The sequence below is a fragment of the Lampetra planeri genome, chromosome 36, assembly GCF_965212315.1.
Source record: "Lampetra planeri chromosome 36, kcLamPlan1.2.h2, whole genome shotgun sequence".
In the NCBI taxonomy this organism is placed as follows: domain Eukaryota; kingdom Metazoa; phylum Chordata; class Hyperoartia; order Petromyzontiformes; family Petromyzontidae; genus Lampetra; species Lampetra planeri.
The window spans coordinates 9507854-9525256 of NC_136142.1; the positions used below are offsets into that span (position 1 = coordinate 9507854).

Genomic DNA, 17403 nt, shown 5'->3' on the forward strand with positions numbered 1-17403 from the left:
ATGACTTGATTTGTGTTTTCTTGTCCACCTCCACCGTCAGCAGTGTGGGTGTGTGGAGCGAGGTGCAATGCTTTGATTTGTGTAGACCAGGGTTGTCCAAACTTTTTGCAAAGAGGGCCAAATTTGATAAAGTGAAGATGCCCGGGGGTCAATAGTTTCTTCTGACATTTTTTTAACCACAAAAGTTACGTTAAAATACACACTGTTATAAAACAATTTTCATTGTCACAATTACCTTTATTTTTCAAATGACAATGTAACCAAATATAAGCCACTCAGGCAGACGTGAACAACTCTAAAAACACAATTCTGCCTTTCATTCAGTCAGATAACTTTGAACAAACTGTATAGAATACCTTAAATTTCCATGAGTTAAATATCTTTGTATCATGAACATTTTAAACAGGAGTAATACGTAATGCAAAGTGGTCTGTTATCATTAAACTTTAAAACAAGTGAATTTTGCCCTTGTCTTTTACAAGATCTTTCAGAAAGCAATAGTTTCTGTCACATCTACAGGTACATAACATCACCAGTTATAACCAAATCTTATTCAAGAGTTTAATAAAACAAGTGCCATAAGTCCAAGTGCATTAGTGTGCTTTAGGCTTTTCACTGTTAATAGTGACAGATGTTACCGTTCAAAACACTCAATTTCAGATTGATCAAGGAACAGATAACTTGCTAACACTAATGAGAAGGGTGATACTGAGATCTAGATTTCAGTAAAGAGACCAGGTCTGGCTTGAGGGCAGTGGTTGAGATGCGTAAAATGTCACGCAAGTGGGAGTCACTCATCCTTGACCTTAATCGGTTCTTGTTTAAGTTCATGACTGAGAATGTCTGCTCACACAAATATGTGGAGCCGAATAACCTCAGCATTTTCTTAGCGAATGAACGCATTTCTGGAAACCTACTTTTGTCCAGCTGCCGGTAAAAGTCAACAAGAGAACACTGCTGGTGTTTTCAGTAGCACTCATCGTCACACTGCAGCTCAATGAACTCCATTTGCAGCTGTGGAGGAGCATCATCAGGGTCCACGGAGAAGGGAGAAGAGAAAAGCAACATGTCCTTTTCAATAACTGCAAAGTCCCGAAAGCGTTTGTTAAATTACACAGAAAGAGATGCGATAGCTGTTGCATAACTCTTCATTTGCGCACCGATGTTGTCCTGTGGGAAACTGTCAATGACCTCTTTCAAAGCTGGGAAGTGCGCGGTGCAGGGCTCTGTTTTGGACAAATCTCTTTGGAAAAGTTGCAGTTTGGTTCCAAAGGCCTTGATGTGAGCGTATAGCTGGCTCACCACTGCATCTTTTCCTTGAAGATTAACATTCAGCGCATTCAGATGCTTCGTTATGTCAACCAAAAAAGCCAGATTTGCCAGCCATACAGGATCGGACAGTTCTTCCATTGGTTGTCCCTTCTCACCCAAGAAAATTCCAATTTCCTCTTTGAGAGAGAAAAATCGCTGCAGTGCGGACCCCCGACTTAGCCACCTCACATCGTTGTGATATATTACGTCACCGTATTCAGTCTGGATGTCACGCAAGAACTGCTGAAACTGTCGGTGGCATAGAGCTTTAGAGCGAATAGAATTGATTGCCTTTGCCACTGGTTTAATAACATCGTCAAATTTGAGATGTTTGGCGCAGAGAGCCTGCTGGTGAATGATACAGTGAAGTTTAATAGCGTTACCTGCTTCTTCGCTGACTTTATTGCAGATCAGTGTGGACGATCCACTCCGCTCACCAGCCATGGCAGGCGCACCATCGGTAATGATCCCAGAAACGTTACTCCATGGCAGTTTCATATCATCAACAGCGTCACAAACAGAAACGAATAAATCTGTTCCTCTGGTTTTCCCTTTAAGGCTTTTGAGGTCAAGCAGCTCCTCTGTCACGTTCATGTTGTCATCAACTCCTCTTTAAAAAATAACTAGTTGTGCAGTGTCAGATGCATCGGTGCTTTCATCGCAGACTAATGAGAAATAATCAAAAGCCACTCCCCTGTCCCCCAGTTGTCTTTGAATATCTGACGATATGTCCTCAACTCTCCATGCCACAGTGTTGCGTGCCAGGCAAACATTCATAAATTCTTGCTTCTTCTCGGGCTAAATGTTCTCCACCATTTTCATGACACAGTCTTTGATAAACGCACCTTCAGTAAAAGGTTTGCCATGTTTAGCTATTAACATGGGCACTTAGTAGCTGGCTTTGGTGATGTTTTCCTTTGACTCACAGGCCCGCGTGAAGAATCGCTGTTGCGATGCCAGAGCAGCTTGGAGTTGCTTCACTTTTTCAGCACGGTCACTCCCTGTTAGCTTGTCGTATGTTGTAGCATGTTTAGTCTTGTAGTGACTCGTTATGTTGAAATCCTTAAACAAGGCAACCGTCTCTTTACAAATTAGACAAACACAATTGCCTCGATTTTCAGTGAAGAAGTATTGTAATTCCCACCGCTCCTGAAAGCGGCGGCCCTCACTGTCAACTTTTCTCTTTTTTTTTGCAGTCGCCTTGGCAGAAATTATTCGAGAAGGGTTCGCGGCACGGATGCAGAGCCAGGTAGCATTAGAATGGTGCTGCCACCGTGTGGTGAAAGGAGGAATTACATCTTTAAAGTTTTATGATTTATTTATTTTGACAGAGCTAGCGAGCCATAAATTACACATTATAAAATCTAGCTACCCCGCCCATCTCTAAACCTTTATAAACAGCTCTTTGATTGGTGTAGACCTACTGCTCGTGTCGTCGCCCTCTCCTACATTAACATTAGCTGCCCCGCCCATCTCTAAACCTTTATAAACAGCTTGCCCTCACAGGCTAACCTCCCTGTTCCTGATGACGACCGCTTGTGTTGCGATCGAAACGTCGTCATTTTTTTTATTCACTTTATTTTTATTATTGCATTATTATTTTTTTCTATCTACGTGACTTTACCGAAAGAACCATAGAATATGAATTCCTCCTGTCACGAAAGTTTTAAGTCAAAGTTTAAGCACTGTGATACAAAAATGTCGTGGCGTCTCTTGGCCATATGTAAAAATGTTGCTGTGGGGGGGGGGGGGTCTAAACACCCATAACACCAAGTGTCAGAAATTTATAAAGAAATTTAGAAATAGGCTGTTAATTTAGCAAATGTCATTTCCACATTGTTAACAAAGTTACCTTCCAAATGGACTTACATCATCCGTTTGGCCAGTCGCTGAACCTCGGGCAAAAAAAAATCTCTACAAATCGAAGCGTACTATATTATTGCTCGAATTTCATGAGATGAGATCACCCATTGTGTGATCCCCATTGTGTGATCCCCATTGTGTGATCCCCATTGTGTGATCCCCAGATGCGAGGTGATTTGTTCACTTGCTGCGCGAGATTTTGTATTCATTTCAGATATCGGATGAGGCCGATTCAGTTTGCCCTTCGGCCGCATTGATGATCACTCGAAGCAATGTATTGAAAAGGTTCTTTCAGGCCACCGATTGGCCTCGTTGCTTGTTGTTTCCTCATAATGAACTTTGATGAGTGGTTTTATTATCGAATAATAGGCTTGACCCATGAGATTGCAGGCATTAAAAAACGGTTCTTTTCAATGTGCAACAATGTACCCTAAACATACATTTAAAATCTGCTGAAATGGTACATTTGTAAACTATGTATTTGGATTGTATTATGGCATTGAGTAGCGTAATAACAATTTTAATGTGTCAATTTTATTGAGGGACTGTGTTGTTTTATTGCTGTGGTTTGGGACTGTTGTTTTTCTGCCTTGCCCAAACTTGCATTTAGTGTTGAAAAATCGGTAGGAATTGATATACTTTTGCTATTTGTTCTTACATTGTATTTATTTTTGTTTATTTTTAGTGACTTGCTTACATTTCCTACACTTTGCACTCCGATCGCTGTTTCTATTGCTTGACGTTCATTGTTAGTACATGTATTTTTAACTGCACAGAATTGTTAAACATCTTAACAACTGTTTTGTTGCCAGAAAAAAGGAGGAAACCCCTATTATCACCTCCTGTTTTATTGCCAGAAAGAGTCAAACCTATTCTTATTTTTCCCATCGGTCGCACTGTTACCGAGCCGTCAAACTCAACAAAGGTAAAAAAAAAATCCTCATCTGGGTTTCCAGCAGAGAGTGAGAAACAAGATCACACAAAGTGCACTCGTGGCGAAAATCAACACGGGGAGACATCTACTGCGCAGCGCGAGAATACCATTGAGAAAGGAATTTGCTGACACGATGCATTGCCCATCTGTCACGTATCTGTCCGGACCAATTATGTGGCCCGCCCAGTTCCGAGAAAATAGCCCGCGATGAGTTTTTAAAAAAAGCAAAGCGACAGCCTTGATGAAGTCCCCTCGTCAATTAAATCGCTCATCGGATTCCTCCGGTATAAATACATATTCTGATATTTACCGTTCATTTATTACCGCTCGTTCCATATTTCTTGTTACGTTTGGAGTTTTGCTTGAAGAAGGCCGATATTGCAAACCGCGTAGTTAAAGTTCCAGTTTTGTAATCTAAGTCACCTCGCTAAGCATTTCCCCCAAGTTGACAGCAGTCTGAACTTTGCTGTTGTCTAGTGATCGATTTGTGCACAGTAAAAAAAAACGATGTATGTACATGCTCACATAGCTCACTGTTCGCATACCCATCTATACCTCATGCCATAGAGAGTCAGATATGCGGCATTGTACTTTACACGAGATATCAGAGTTATCTTTGATTCTGTGGACAATTCAAAAATGCGTATTAAAACCTATTTATACCTTTCCGCTTACTAAACTTTCAGTTCATTTAGTAAATGGCTTCAAAAAATGTATTTATGATGTAATAATTTGTACGCTGCCTGCTGCTGCTGTTTCCTGTACATCGCTTAGAGATCCTTGATGAAAAGCCGCGATATGAATGGAGTTATTATTATGTGCATTACACATTGGATTGCATTTTCATTCTTAGCTTTGTATGCTCTGCAATGTCATGCAGCGTATATCTCAATTGCAAAGAACAAATGCATTCCCTTAGGCCCTCTGGAATAATTGGTTCACCAAGCACGTGTTCACATCCGAGATGTGATGTAACACGGACAATGATTCAATATAATGCGTAACAATGTAGGAACTAAATCGTAACAAGAGCACATAAATTTTGACTTAAAGCTTTCGTGACTGCAGGAATTCATGTTCTTGGGTCTTTCGGTAAAGTCGCGTGGATAGTTTTTTTGTTATTTTCTTTGAACTTATCGACGTGACTTTACCCAAAGACCTAAGAATATAAGGGCACAATTTATCAACAAACTCAATGAGGGCCTACGTCTTCAATAAATGCAGTGGATAGCAAAAGGTTCGAACCCTCGTCCTCACATTCCACGTAGGCAGCATGGCAGGGATTCCATAGCCGTCAACCCACACGGTTTACCCCGTATTCTTGCACAAGAAAATTGAGTTTTCAGGTCCATACGGAGTGCAGCCGTTTCAATACGGGCAAAAATGATAAAAACGTGTATATTTGTTTGTGTTTCTCCCCCTCGTGATGGGACTTTGCAGGATGAACGTTGAGATTGATAATGGGCACGGGGTGACCACTAAGGTGTGACTTGGTCTGTAACAAGGTGGGGCACTGATAAGGGGTTGACAGCTATGGAATTCTATACAAGGAAATCTGTCTGCTGGGCCGATTTAAAATAAACAAATAACAGGCAATTTAGAGAACTAACGTAAAATATAAGAATATATATGGCAATTAACCAAGGTGAATGCTTAATTTCAAAAGATGGAAAATAGACTTATTAAACATCCCAATGCTGTAATAGTTCATTCACATTTCAGCGATGTTAATGTATTGTCCCAATGATGATGACGGCCGCGTGACTCCGCAGAGGCAATGGGCGCGCTCGCTCTATCGCACCAGAGACAAGGAATTCAAAACGGGAGTTTGCAGAAATTCGGCCGAGAGTTGCGCACTAGCAACTTTACACCAACTCCGCACGGATGACTCGCAACTCAATGACAACAAAACTAACACGAACACAGGAGGTAGAAAGAATGACATCGTGAAAGAATGGAATTGACACGAACGGTGGGAGTATGCCGTCACTTATAGTCACTTTAAGATGTTTTCTTGTTCATGTTTTTGTTTTTTTGTTTGTTTGTTGCGGTTGCACCCGATTCAAGAGCCGAATGGCTCACAGGACTATACCAAATCAATGAAACAAAAGCAACGAAACGCTGCTGTCACTCTTGAGCGAACACGACACGGGGAAGATAAATGATGACATTCGAATCAATTTCGCTTCAAATTGAGTTTTTAGCTTTCACCGGCTCCCGTGAAACTCCCCACCAAACGCGTTTTAGTTGCGGCAGCAGCAGCAGACGCAGCAGCGGCGGCAGTGGCTGCTGCTGCGTCCGGCGTGGCGCGATCCTGAGCGGCCTCGCCCCTCGCGTGCCCGCGGCCTCGTGCGCGCTCTGGCCCGTGGCCCCATGTCACCTCCCTGGCAAACCGGTTTGCGTGCGTGTGCGTGTGAACATACAGGTAGGGGGTTTTGTTTTTAATATATCCCAGTGGGAGGAGGCAATCACTCGCCTGACCAGTCCAGTCACATTTCCACCCCCCTCACCCCACCCCACTTTGCAAGATAATGACCCAAATATTTACGATCGTAAATCGAGGCACAATCTGGACGGGTGCCTCTGTGCCACGCCGTGCCTCGAACTCTCTTCGCCCCTCCCTCCTCCCATTGTCTCCTCCTCAAGCTCCTCCTCCTCAAGCTCCTCCTCCGTGTCATCGTCGCTCACCGGTCACAGCGCAGTTCTCGATGTCTTTGGGCCCCCTGAGACGTCCACTCGAGGAGACGTGAGGCCACTCGGTGACGTGAGGCCACTCGGTGACGTGAGGCCACTCGAGGAGACCCGAGGCCACTTGCAAGACGAGAAGCAGGAGGGGCGGCAGGGCGCAGCTCCTTCCCAGCGATGTTGGAGCGTGGATTTCTGGGTGGCCTCCTGAGCCGTGCAATGAACCTGCAGCAGCAGATCGCGGTGAACGCAGAGGACGAACTGTACCTGCTCCAGCACAAGAAGTGAGTCCTGCCCGGCTGTTGCGGTCCGCTGCGCCACTTGGTCCGGTAGTCGAGGAGGGTTCCTCCTCGTCACCTGCTCCAACACGAGTGGCGATTTCTGTGCGTCGCAGGCGACGAGCACGGTGGTGCGACAGGTGCTCGGACCCGTGCCGTGTCAAGGGGCCTCTCCGCTTGTCGTGATCGATCTGTGCTGGTGGAACGTTTCCATGATAATCATTAAGTTATTCCCGTGACCCCCCCCACTCACGCTGCCCTTCCTGTGGCCCCCTACGGCTCCGTCTCGCAGGATCCGGGAGACCCCGCTGTTCACGGCCGCCAAGAGCAATGACGTGGAGGCCATCGACAGGCTGCACAAGCAGGGCGACACGGACCTCCTGCAGCGCGGTGAGTGGCACACGAGGAGGGACACGGAGAGCAATAGAGACACTGGAAGACAGAGAGATACAGAGACACGGAGAGCAATAGGGACACGGTGAAGACAGAGAGACACAGAGAGACACAGGGATCTGGTGAAGACAGAGAGACACAGAGACACGGAGAGCAATAGGGACACGGGGAGACACGGAGAGCAATAGGAACACGGGAAGACAGAGAGACACAGAGAGCAAGAGGGACACGGTGAAGACAGAGAGACACAGAGACGTGGGAGGGACATGGAAGAGGCATGAGACATACGTCAACACCGGGCAGCAGAGGTAACAACGCAGACATGGAGAGACACAGAGACCCAGAGACACGAAGGGACTGATGAAGACGTATTCGAGAAACGTCAAGGGATAGGGAAAGACGCCGTAAGGTGCAGTGTATTTTATAACTGATTACATTACCGGCAAAAATCTGTAATCTTTTATTTAAGATGGAACTTTTAACATGCGTATTTGGTGTTGTTGCTATTTAATTTTTTGGTTTGTGGTAACAACAAAAAATTAACGTTTTTATTTAATAACAAAAATGTTTCAATTCAAGTTAAGAAATGTTTACAATGAAAGGAAGGCGGTGGGCAAAAAACATTATTGCTTCTGAAGGCCACGATCCACGAGGGCCATCGCTGCTGATCACGATCACAAGCAGGGACATGACCGATGAGCCACAGTAACGGCTTGGGGAGAGTTCTCAGATGTCAGGATGTGGCAGCAGCGGTGGCCACGCTGCCCTGTGTGTGTGTGGAGCCCCGAAGTGCGATGGGCGCGTCGCGTGTGCCCATCACGGGGTGTAACGCGTGGGGTGTCTGCTGTGGGGTGGTGTAACGTGTGGTGCGGTGTGATGTCTGATGCGGTGTGGTGCAGTGTAGTGCGTGTGCTGTAATGCGTGGTGCGGTGTGCCGTGGTGTGGTGCAGTGTGGTGGGCGTGGTGTAACGCGTGGTGTGGTGTGGTGCAGTGTGCTGCGGTGTGGTGTAACGCGTGGTGTGGTGTAACGCGTGGTGTAACGTGTGGTGCGGTGTGATGCGGTGTGGTGCGGTGTGGTGTAACGCGTGGTGCGGTGTGATGCGGAGTGGTGTAACGCGTGGTGTAACGTGTGGTGTAACGTGTGGTGTAACGCGTGGTGTAACGTGCGGTGTGGTGTAACGCGTGGTGTAACGCGTGGTGTAACGTGCGGTGTGGTGTAACGCGTGGTGTAACGCGTGGTGTAACGTGCGGTGTGGTGTAACGCGTGGTGTAACGCGTGGTGTAACGTGCGGTGTGGTGTAACGCGTGGTGTAACGTGCGGTGTGGTGTAACGCGTGGTGTAACGCGTGGTGTAACGTGCGGTGTGATGTAACGAGTGGTGTAACGTGCGGTGTAACGTGTGGTGTAACGCATGGTGTAACGTGCGGTGTGGTGTAACGCGTGGTGTAACGCGTGGTGCGGTGTGATGCGGAGTGGTGTAACGTGTGGTGTAACGCGTGGTGTAACGTGTGGTGTAACGTGCAGTGTGGTGTAACGCGTGGTGTAACGTGCAGTGTGGTGTAACGCGTGGTGTAACGTGTGGTGTAACGTGCAGTGTGGTGTAACGCGTGGTGTAACGTGCAGTGTGGTGTAACGCGTGGTGTAACGTGTGGTGTAACGCGTGGTGTAACGTGCAGTGTGGTGTAACGCGTGGTGTAACGCGTGGTGTAACGTGTGGTGCGGTGTGGTGTAGGGGTGCTGGGCGAGACGGCCCTCCACGTGGCCGTGCAGTACGAGAACCTTGGAGCGGCGCTCGCCCTCCTGGACGCGGAGCCCACGCTCATCAACGAGCGCATCACCTCCAGCCTCTACCAGGGTAACCACGCACTCCACCATGGTAACCACAGAGCAGCAAGGTAACTACTCGCTCTACTGTGGAAATCAGAACGCAAACTCTGGTCATCCTCGCAGCAGCGTCTTTTGGCTGGCCATCGAACAAAGACGGTCGATGCATCGCGCGCTTTCAGATGCAGCTTCTGCAGCCGTCTGGAATGCTCTTCTTTACAATATTAGGTCGCCACTGGGATCTATGCACGTTTAAATCGGCTAGAATGAACACTCATTTATTTCGAACAGCTTTTTGGGGTTAGTTTGTTGTCCTTCTGCTCCTCCGATGAGCACGGTTGACTACGTACGGTGTGAAAGAAGTTCAACATACATACAATCATGAGCTTCTACCTTGGAAACCATTTTCAGGGTACCTGACAGACCTTCACGGCTCCTGTAGCGGCCTCGAGGAAACAACAAATCCCCTCCATGCTTCACTCTGAGAGAATCCCACTTAGGTCTGTTATCCAGCCTCCACCATCCAGACGTGGGGATTACACCACGGTGCCCATATGCTGTACAGAAGAAAATATACATTTTACAATATGAAAAATAAGAATAGGTTTTACCCTTTCTGACAATGAAACAGGAGGTGTTGAGATGTTCAAACACCAAATAGAAACCTTATGCAAGGAATCAAGTCTGCATTAACCCCACGTACTTGTGGTGAACGTACAAACAAGCTCTGATAATATAATCTTGGTTTGAATTTTTCGTGACTGCAGGAATCCATGCTCTTTGGTTCTTTCGGTAAAGTCACGTAGGTATAAAATAAGTATATCTCTGATAATATATGATGCGTTGTCTTTGAAACTGGTTGACCTACACCAGAGACAGTCTTCTTGTGGCCTAGTCTCACCACGCCACAAGGCGAGCAGCACACAGACAATGTGGCCTAGTCTCACCACGACAGCACACAGACAATGTGGCCTAGTCTCACCACGCCACAAGGCGGACAGCACACAGACAATGTGGCCTAGTCTCACCACGCCACAAGGTGGACAGCACACAGACAATGTGGCCTAGTCTCACCACGAACAGCACACAGACAATGTGGTCTAGTCTCACTACGCCACAAGGCGAACAGCACACAGACAATGTGGCCTAGTCTCACCACGAACAGCACACAGACAATGTGGCCTAGTATCACCACGAACAGCAAACAGACAATGTGGTCTAGTCTCACTACGCCACAAGGCGGACAGCACACAGACAATGTGGCCTAGTCTCACCACGCCACAAGGCGGACAGCACACAGACAATGTGGCCTAGTCTCACCACACCACAAGGCGAACAGCACACAGACAATGTGGCCTAGTCTCACCACGCCACAAGGCGAACAGCACACAGACAATGTGGCCTAGTCTTACCACGCCACAAGGCGAACAGCACACAGACAATGTGGCCTAGTCTCACCACGCCACAAGGCGAACAGCACACAGACAATGTGGCCTAGTCTCACCACGCCACAAGGTGGACAGCACACAGACAATGTGGCCTAGTCTCACCACGCCACAAGGTGGACAGCACACAGACAATGTGGCCTAGTCTCACCACGCCACAAGGTGGACAGCACACAGACAATGTGGCCTAGTCTCACCACGCCACAAGGTGGACAGCACACAGACAATGTGGTCTAGTCTCACTACGCCACAAGGCGGACAGCACACAGACAATGTGGCCTAGTCTCACCACGCCACAAGGCGGACAGCACACAGACAATGTGGCCTAGTCTCACCACGCCACAAGGCGGACAGCACACAGACAATGTGGCCTAGTCTCACCACGCCACAATGCGGACAGCACACAGACAATGTGGCCTAGTCTCACCACGCCACAAGGCGGACAGCACACAGACAATGTGGCCTAGTCTCACCACGCCACAAGGCGAACAGCACACAGACAATGTGGCCTAGTCTCACCACACCACAAGGTGGACAGCACACAGACAATGTGGCCTAGTCTCACCACGCCACAAGGCAGACAGCACACAGACAATGTGGCCTAGTCTCACCACGCCACAAGGTGGACAGCACACAGACAATGTGGCCTAGTCTCACCACGCCACAAGGCGGACAGCACACAGACAATGTGGCCTAGTCTCACCACGCCACAAGGCGAGCAGCACACAGACAATGTGGCCTAGTCTCACCACACCACAAGGCGAGCAGCACACAGACAATGTGGCCTAGTCTCACCACGCCACAAGGTGGACAGCACACAGACAATGTGGCCTAGTCTCACCACGCCACAAGGCGAGCAGCACACAGACAATGTGGCCTAGTCTCACCACGCCACAAGGCGGACAGCACACGGACAATGTGGCCTAGTCTCACCACGAACAGCACACAGACAATGTGGCCTAGTCTCACCACGCCACAAGGCGGACAGCACACAGACAATGTGGCCTAGTCTCACCACGCCACAAGGCGGACAGCACACAGACAATGTGGCCTAGTCTCACCACGAATAGCACACAGACAATGTGGCCTAGTCTCACCACGAACAGCACACAGACAATGTGGCCTAGTCTCACCATGCCACAAGGCGGACAGCACACAGACAATGTGGCCTAGTCTCACCACGAACAGCACACAGACAATGTGGCCTAGTCTCACCACGAACAGCACACAGACAATGTGGTCTAGTCTCACTACGCCACAAGGCGAACAGCACACAGACAATGTGGCCTAGTCTCACCACGAACAGCACACAGACAATGTGGCCTAGTATCACCACGAACAGCAAACAGACAATGTGGTCTAGTCTCACTACGCCACAAGGCGGACAGCACACAGACAATGTGGCCTAGTCTCACCACGCCACAATGCGGACAGCACACAGACAATGTGGCCTAGTCTCACCACGCCACAAGGCGGACAGCACACAGACAATGTGGCCTAGTCTCACCACGCCACAATGCGGACAGCACACAGACAATGTGGCCTAGTCTCACCACGCCACAAGGCGGACAGCACACAGACAATGTGGCCTAGTCTCACCACGCCACAAGGCGAACAGCACACAGACAATGTGGCCTAGTCTCACCACACCACAAGGTGGACAGCACACAGACAATGTGGCCTAGTCTCACCACGCCACAAGGCAGACAGCACACAGACAATGTGGCCTAGTCTCACCACGCCACAAGGTGGACAGCACACAGACAATGTGGCCTAGTCTCACCACGCCACAAGGCGGACAGCACACAGACAATGTGGCCTAGTCTCACCACGCCACAAGGCGAGCAGCACACAGACAATGTGGCCTAGTCTCACCACACCACAAGGCGAGCAGCACACAGACAATGTGGCCTAGTCTCACCACGCCACAAGGTGGACAGCACACAGACAATGTGGCCTAGTCTCACCACGCCACAAGGCGAGCAGCACACAGACAATGTGGCCTAGTCTCACCACGCCACAAGGCGGACAGCACACGGACAATGTGGCCTAGTCTCACCACGAACAGCACACAGACAATGTGGCCTAGTCTCACCACGCCACAAGGCGGACAGCACACAGACAATGTGGCCTAGTCTCACCACGCCACAAGGCGGACAGCACACAGACAATGTGGCCTAGTCTCACCACGAATAGCACACAGACAATGTGGCCTAGTCTCACCACGAACAGCACACAGACAATGTGGCCTAGTCTCACCATGCCACAAGGCGGACAGCACACAGACAATGTGGCCTAGTCTCACCACGAACAGCACACAGACAATGTGGCCTAGTCTCACCACGAACAGCACACAGACAATGTGGTCTAGTCTCACTACGCCACAAGGCGAACAGCACACAGACAATGTGGCCTAGTCTCACCACGAACAGCACACAGACAATGTGGCCTAGTATCACCACGAACAGCAAACAGACAATGTGGTCTAGTCTCACTACGCCACAAGGCGGACAGCACACAGACAATGTGGCCTAGTCTCACCACGCCACAAGGCGGACAGCACACAGACAATGTGGCCTAGTCTCACCACACCACAAGGCGAACAGCACACAGACAATGTGGCCTAGTCTCACCACGCCACAAGGCGAACAGCACACAGACAATGTGGCCTAGTCTCACCACGCCACAAGGCGAACAGCACACAGACAATGTGGCCTAGTCTCACCACGCCACAAGGCGAACAGCACACAGACAATGTGGCCTAGTCTCACCACGCCACAAGGTGGACAGCACACAGACAATGTGGCCTAGTCTCACCACGCCACAAGGTGGACAGCACACAGACAATGTGGCCTAGTCTCACCACGCCACAAGGTGGACAGCACACAGACAATGTGGCCTAGTCTCACCACGCCACAAGGCGAGCAGCACACAGACAATGCACACAGACGATGCACACAGACAATGCACACAGACGATGCACACAGACAATGCACACATCAGAGCATTTATAGCTCAGGGTGAGCAGCTATATCATGAGATACCTTTTTGTTTCGACATATTAACACCTGTTTTATTGCCAGAATGGGTAAACCCTATTCTTATGTGTCATGCTTTGATACTGGCAAAAAGGTCCCATGATCAATGTTACAATATATAATAAAAATCACAATTTGTTTGTACCCATAGGTACAGTACGGTGCATTCGCATATGTTTAATGTTTCATAAGTTCTTCTTGAAAACGAATTGTTCTCTCTATGTCGGGATGTTGTTTTCAAATAAGGCTTCGTTATCCACAAGCCTGCGTGCAAGCGAAAGGGTTTTGCAAAGCTTAACGATAAACTGTGGACTATTTGCAAAAAAACGGTGTCACTTTCCCACTGTTTATTACAAAAGATTCCCACCCCCCCCCCCCCCCCCCCCAAAACCATGAACCACCGATGGCTTTCAACGTCAGGTGGTACCGACGAGTGAAAAGCTCTGCTTCCGAATCGAAGCACGTACGGCCCCGTGTGTCCCCGCAGGTCAGACGGCGCTGCACACCGCCGTGCTCAACCAGAACGTGGAGCTGGCGAAACAGCTCCTGGCGCGTGGGGCAAATGCAGTGTCGCCGCGTGCCTCCGGCACCTACTTCACCGACAAACACCGCAGCCACGCTCACTACGGTACACCCACAGCGCACTGACGCTCGCCGCGGTGCGACCACAGTATTGCACGTACCGCCGCGGTACAACAACGGATAACCGCATTCACCGCGGCACCAGAGTTGACCGTGGCGAGGAATTTCAGTGGTTTTAGCTATCCGTCGGCAGGAAATTCACACGGTTCGTGGATCTGCAAAATCCCTACCTCTAAAGCTCTGTATAACGAGTGGTCACTGCACGACACGTGCTGCGTGTGCCACGTGCCCCCCAGGCGAGTACGTGCTGTCATTCGCCGCGAGCACGGGGAACCTGGAGATGGTGCGACTCCTCCTGAAGCACGGGGCCAGGGTGTGTGCGCAGGACTCCCAAGGTAAGAAGCTGCAACCTCCTGGAAGTGCCCTTGTCCCCCGACCGCACCGGACACTTAGACCCCAACCCCTTCTTAAATGCGACGCTCAAAACGTTGAGCGGCCAAAATCCTTGGATGCTCAACAAGGAGACATGGCGAGCTGGCGATCCTCTACCCCATCAGCCCTGCCCACTTTTACAGAATCACAATCTGTATTTGTACTGCAGGAAGAATGCGATGAGCTATGAAGCTCTTTTTCAAAGATGTCTGGTCGGGCACGGGGTAAAAACATCATGACAACAACAAACACGAAAGTGGTGCAAAGTACAAGAAAGGTAAACAAATTACCCAAACACAAATAAATAAAACAAAACCATCCCCATCCTACCAGGCAAAGCCCACTGAGGTATTCACTTATTTTTTTTAAGTGACCTGGCCACAAATTATCGCTCAACAAAGTGCCTTATCATTTGGACATTTATAGCAGCAAAATAATGTTAAAAAAAAATGGTCTAAACGCATGTTTCTAAATGTGGTGGGAAAAACCGGAGGACCAGGAAAAAATTTCAACACGAATGGTCTCGCTCATAGGCCACCCACCTACTCCACTACCAATGCTGTCCACTTACCAGGTAGTCCCACCCCTTTGCTATATTTTGGTGCGATAATTGTCCAAATGATGGGGCCACTTTGTTGAGCGATCATTTGTGGCCAGGTCACTTCTGAAAAGTAACCTAACACCTCAGTGGGCTTTGCGTGGTAGGATGGGGATGGTTTAGTGTCGTATTTGTTTGTGTTTGGGTGATTTGTTTACCTTTCTTGTACTTTGCACTCCTGTGTGTTTTTGTTTACTGTTTGTTGTTGTAACGTTCTGACCCGCCCCTCCAGTATACTCTTATATAAGCGCACAACTTTATCTATCTGTGATGAATGCTGCACTTTCCGTCGTTTTAAAACTTCAAAACGGAGCATCGTGTGCTTGCGTGAATGTGTCGTTCGTGTGCAATTCTTTTTTCGTGGCTTTCCTGGCCGAAGGCCGTAAATGGTTATGAGGGGCACCGCAGGCACCCCCGAACAACCCCTAGTAGATTAATATTCTGATAAGTCAAGCGTGAGGGCAGAAAATATCATACTGGGACAAAATTCCAGACTTTTTTTTGCAAATGTTTCGTGATACCTCTGACAGCAGGCCTGTTCTGGTCGAAACCAAAACATTCGGTAGCTTTAGTCCAACACTTGGTCAAACATGCAAGCACCTTGTTCCACACCTCCACGTGCGAGGCGAGAAGCATCTCGTTCTCTCGCCGCCGCCGCCGCCGCCACCACCAACAACAACAACCGCCATTCGCCACGGCGCTTGTAACAGGCTAAGTGCACTTTAAGGCCACGTGAAGTGTCGAACGCCCGCTGGCAGGAGGTCAAAGGACAGACCCAGGTGCCACGGGTTGACTGACTGAGATGACCGGCTGATGCGCCACCACCATGCGCCCATTGTGTGCTCCCACAACTCAGGCAACACGGTCCTCCACACCCTGGTGCTGCATAAGAACCGCATCATCGCCTGCCAGATGTACGACTTCATCCTGGCGAACACACAGAGGGGCAAGGGCCAGCCTTGCCCGGAGGCGGTGCTCAACTGCAAAGGCTACACCCCCCTCAAGCTCGCTGCAGCCAAGGGCAACGTGGTGGTGAGAGCCTCATCCTCCCGCAGTCACCCTGAAACCATCCTTCGCAAAAACGCACCGCTTACATCATCATGGCCAGCCGTGATACAAAAAATACCGCTGGATGCAGGCTTTCATCAAGCCATCGTCATAATTCATATTGCGATAGCTGTCAACCCATACGGTTTACCCCGTATTCTTGTACAGGGAAATTGAGTTTTCAGGTCCATACGGCGTACAGCCGTTTCATTATAGGAAATAAAATGAAAAAAAAATGTCTATTTGTTTGTGTTTCTTCCTTGTCATTGGACTTTGTAGGATGAACGTTGAGATGTATACGGGGCACGGGGTGACCACTAAGGTATGAATTGGTCTGTAATAGGGTAGGAAACACTGATAAGGGGTTGACAGGTATACCACCAGCACTACCATCAGCACCATCATCAGCGCCACCACCATCGTCACCAGTACCATCAATACCAAAACAAAACAAAGATCCCCGGTATAGCCTTGAACAGACTGTTGGGGCAAGTCCTGTGAGCGAACACCGATGAAGGCCGAACGGTACAGGAGGGGGTGGGTGGCCAGCACTATTCCCGACCGCCTTTGTCTTCCTAGTAGCGATGTTTATACCGCACCAGGTTACTCATTAGAGACTGAGTCGACCTAAGGGAGGCCCAGTACCAGTTCAGATATATAAGGGCACGGAGTCACCACTAAGGTGTGAATTGCTCTGTAATGAGGGAGGAAGCACTGATAAGGGGTTGACAGGTATGATGCACATGCAGTCGACCATCGATTTATCCGGCACCGCGCGATTGTCCGGCTGTCGCTTCTCAATGTTATCCGGTGGTCCCGGGCCGATCCGGCAAAACCGCTCCAAGGGCTGTAACCCAGTTACACAAGTTGTTGAAACGAGAGTGTAGTTAGTACTGCGTACATCACCCCATGCAGAGTCTTCTACATTAGAGTGGTAAGTACGGCACAGTAAATACAGTAACTTTTTACAGGA

The 17403-nt window shown here is 48.9% G+C and overlaps 1 protein-coding gene across 1 annotated transcript in view; it reads left to right on the forward strand.

Moving 5' to 3' along the window:
* Positions 1-6689: 6689 nt before the first annotated feature.
* LOC144730780 (transient receptor potential cation channel subfamily V member 5-like) overlaps positions 6690-17403 on the forward strand; it is a 30359-nt gene continuing 19645 nt past the window's right edge. Inside the window, exons 1-6 of the mRNA XM_078611524.1 lie at positions 6690-7077; positions 7364-7461; positions 9197-9319; positions 14259-14399; positions 14650-14748; positions 16240-16415. Coding sequence (XP_078467650.1) covers positions 6971-7077; positions 7364-7461; positions 9197-9319; positions 14259-14399; positions 14650-14748; positions 16240-16415 — 744 coding nt within the window. The 5' untranslated portion in view covers positions 6690-6970. The remainder of the gene's footprint in view (positions 7078-7363; positions 7462-9196; positions 9320-14258; positions 14400-14649; positions 14749-16239; positions 16416-17403) is intronic.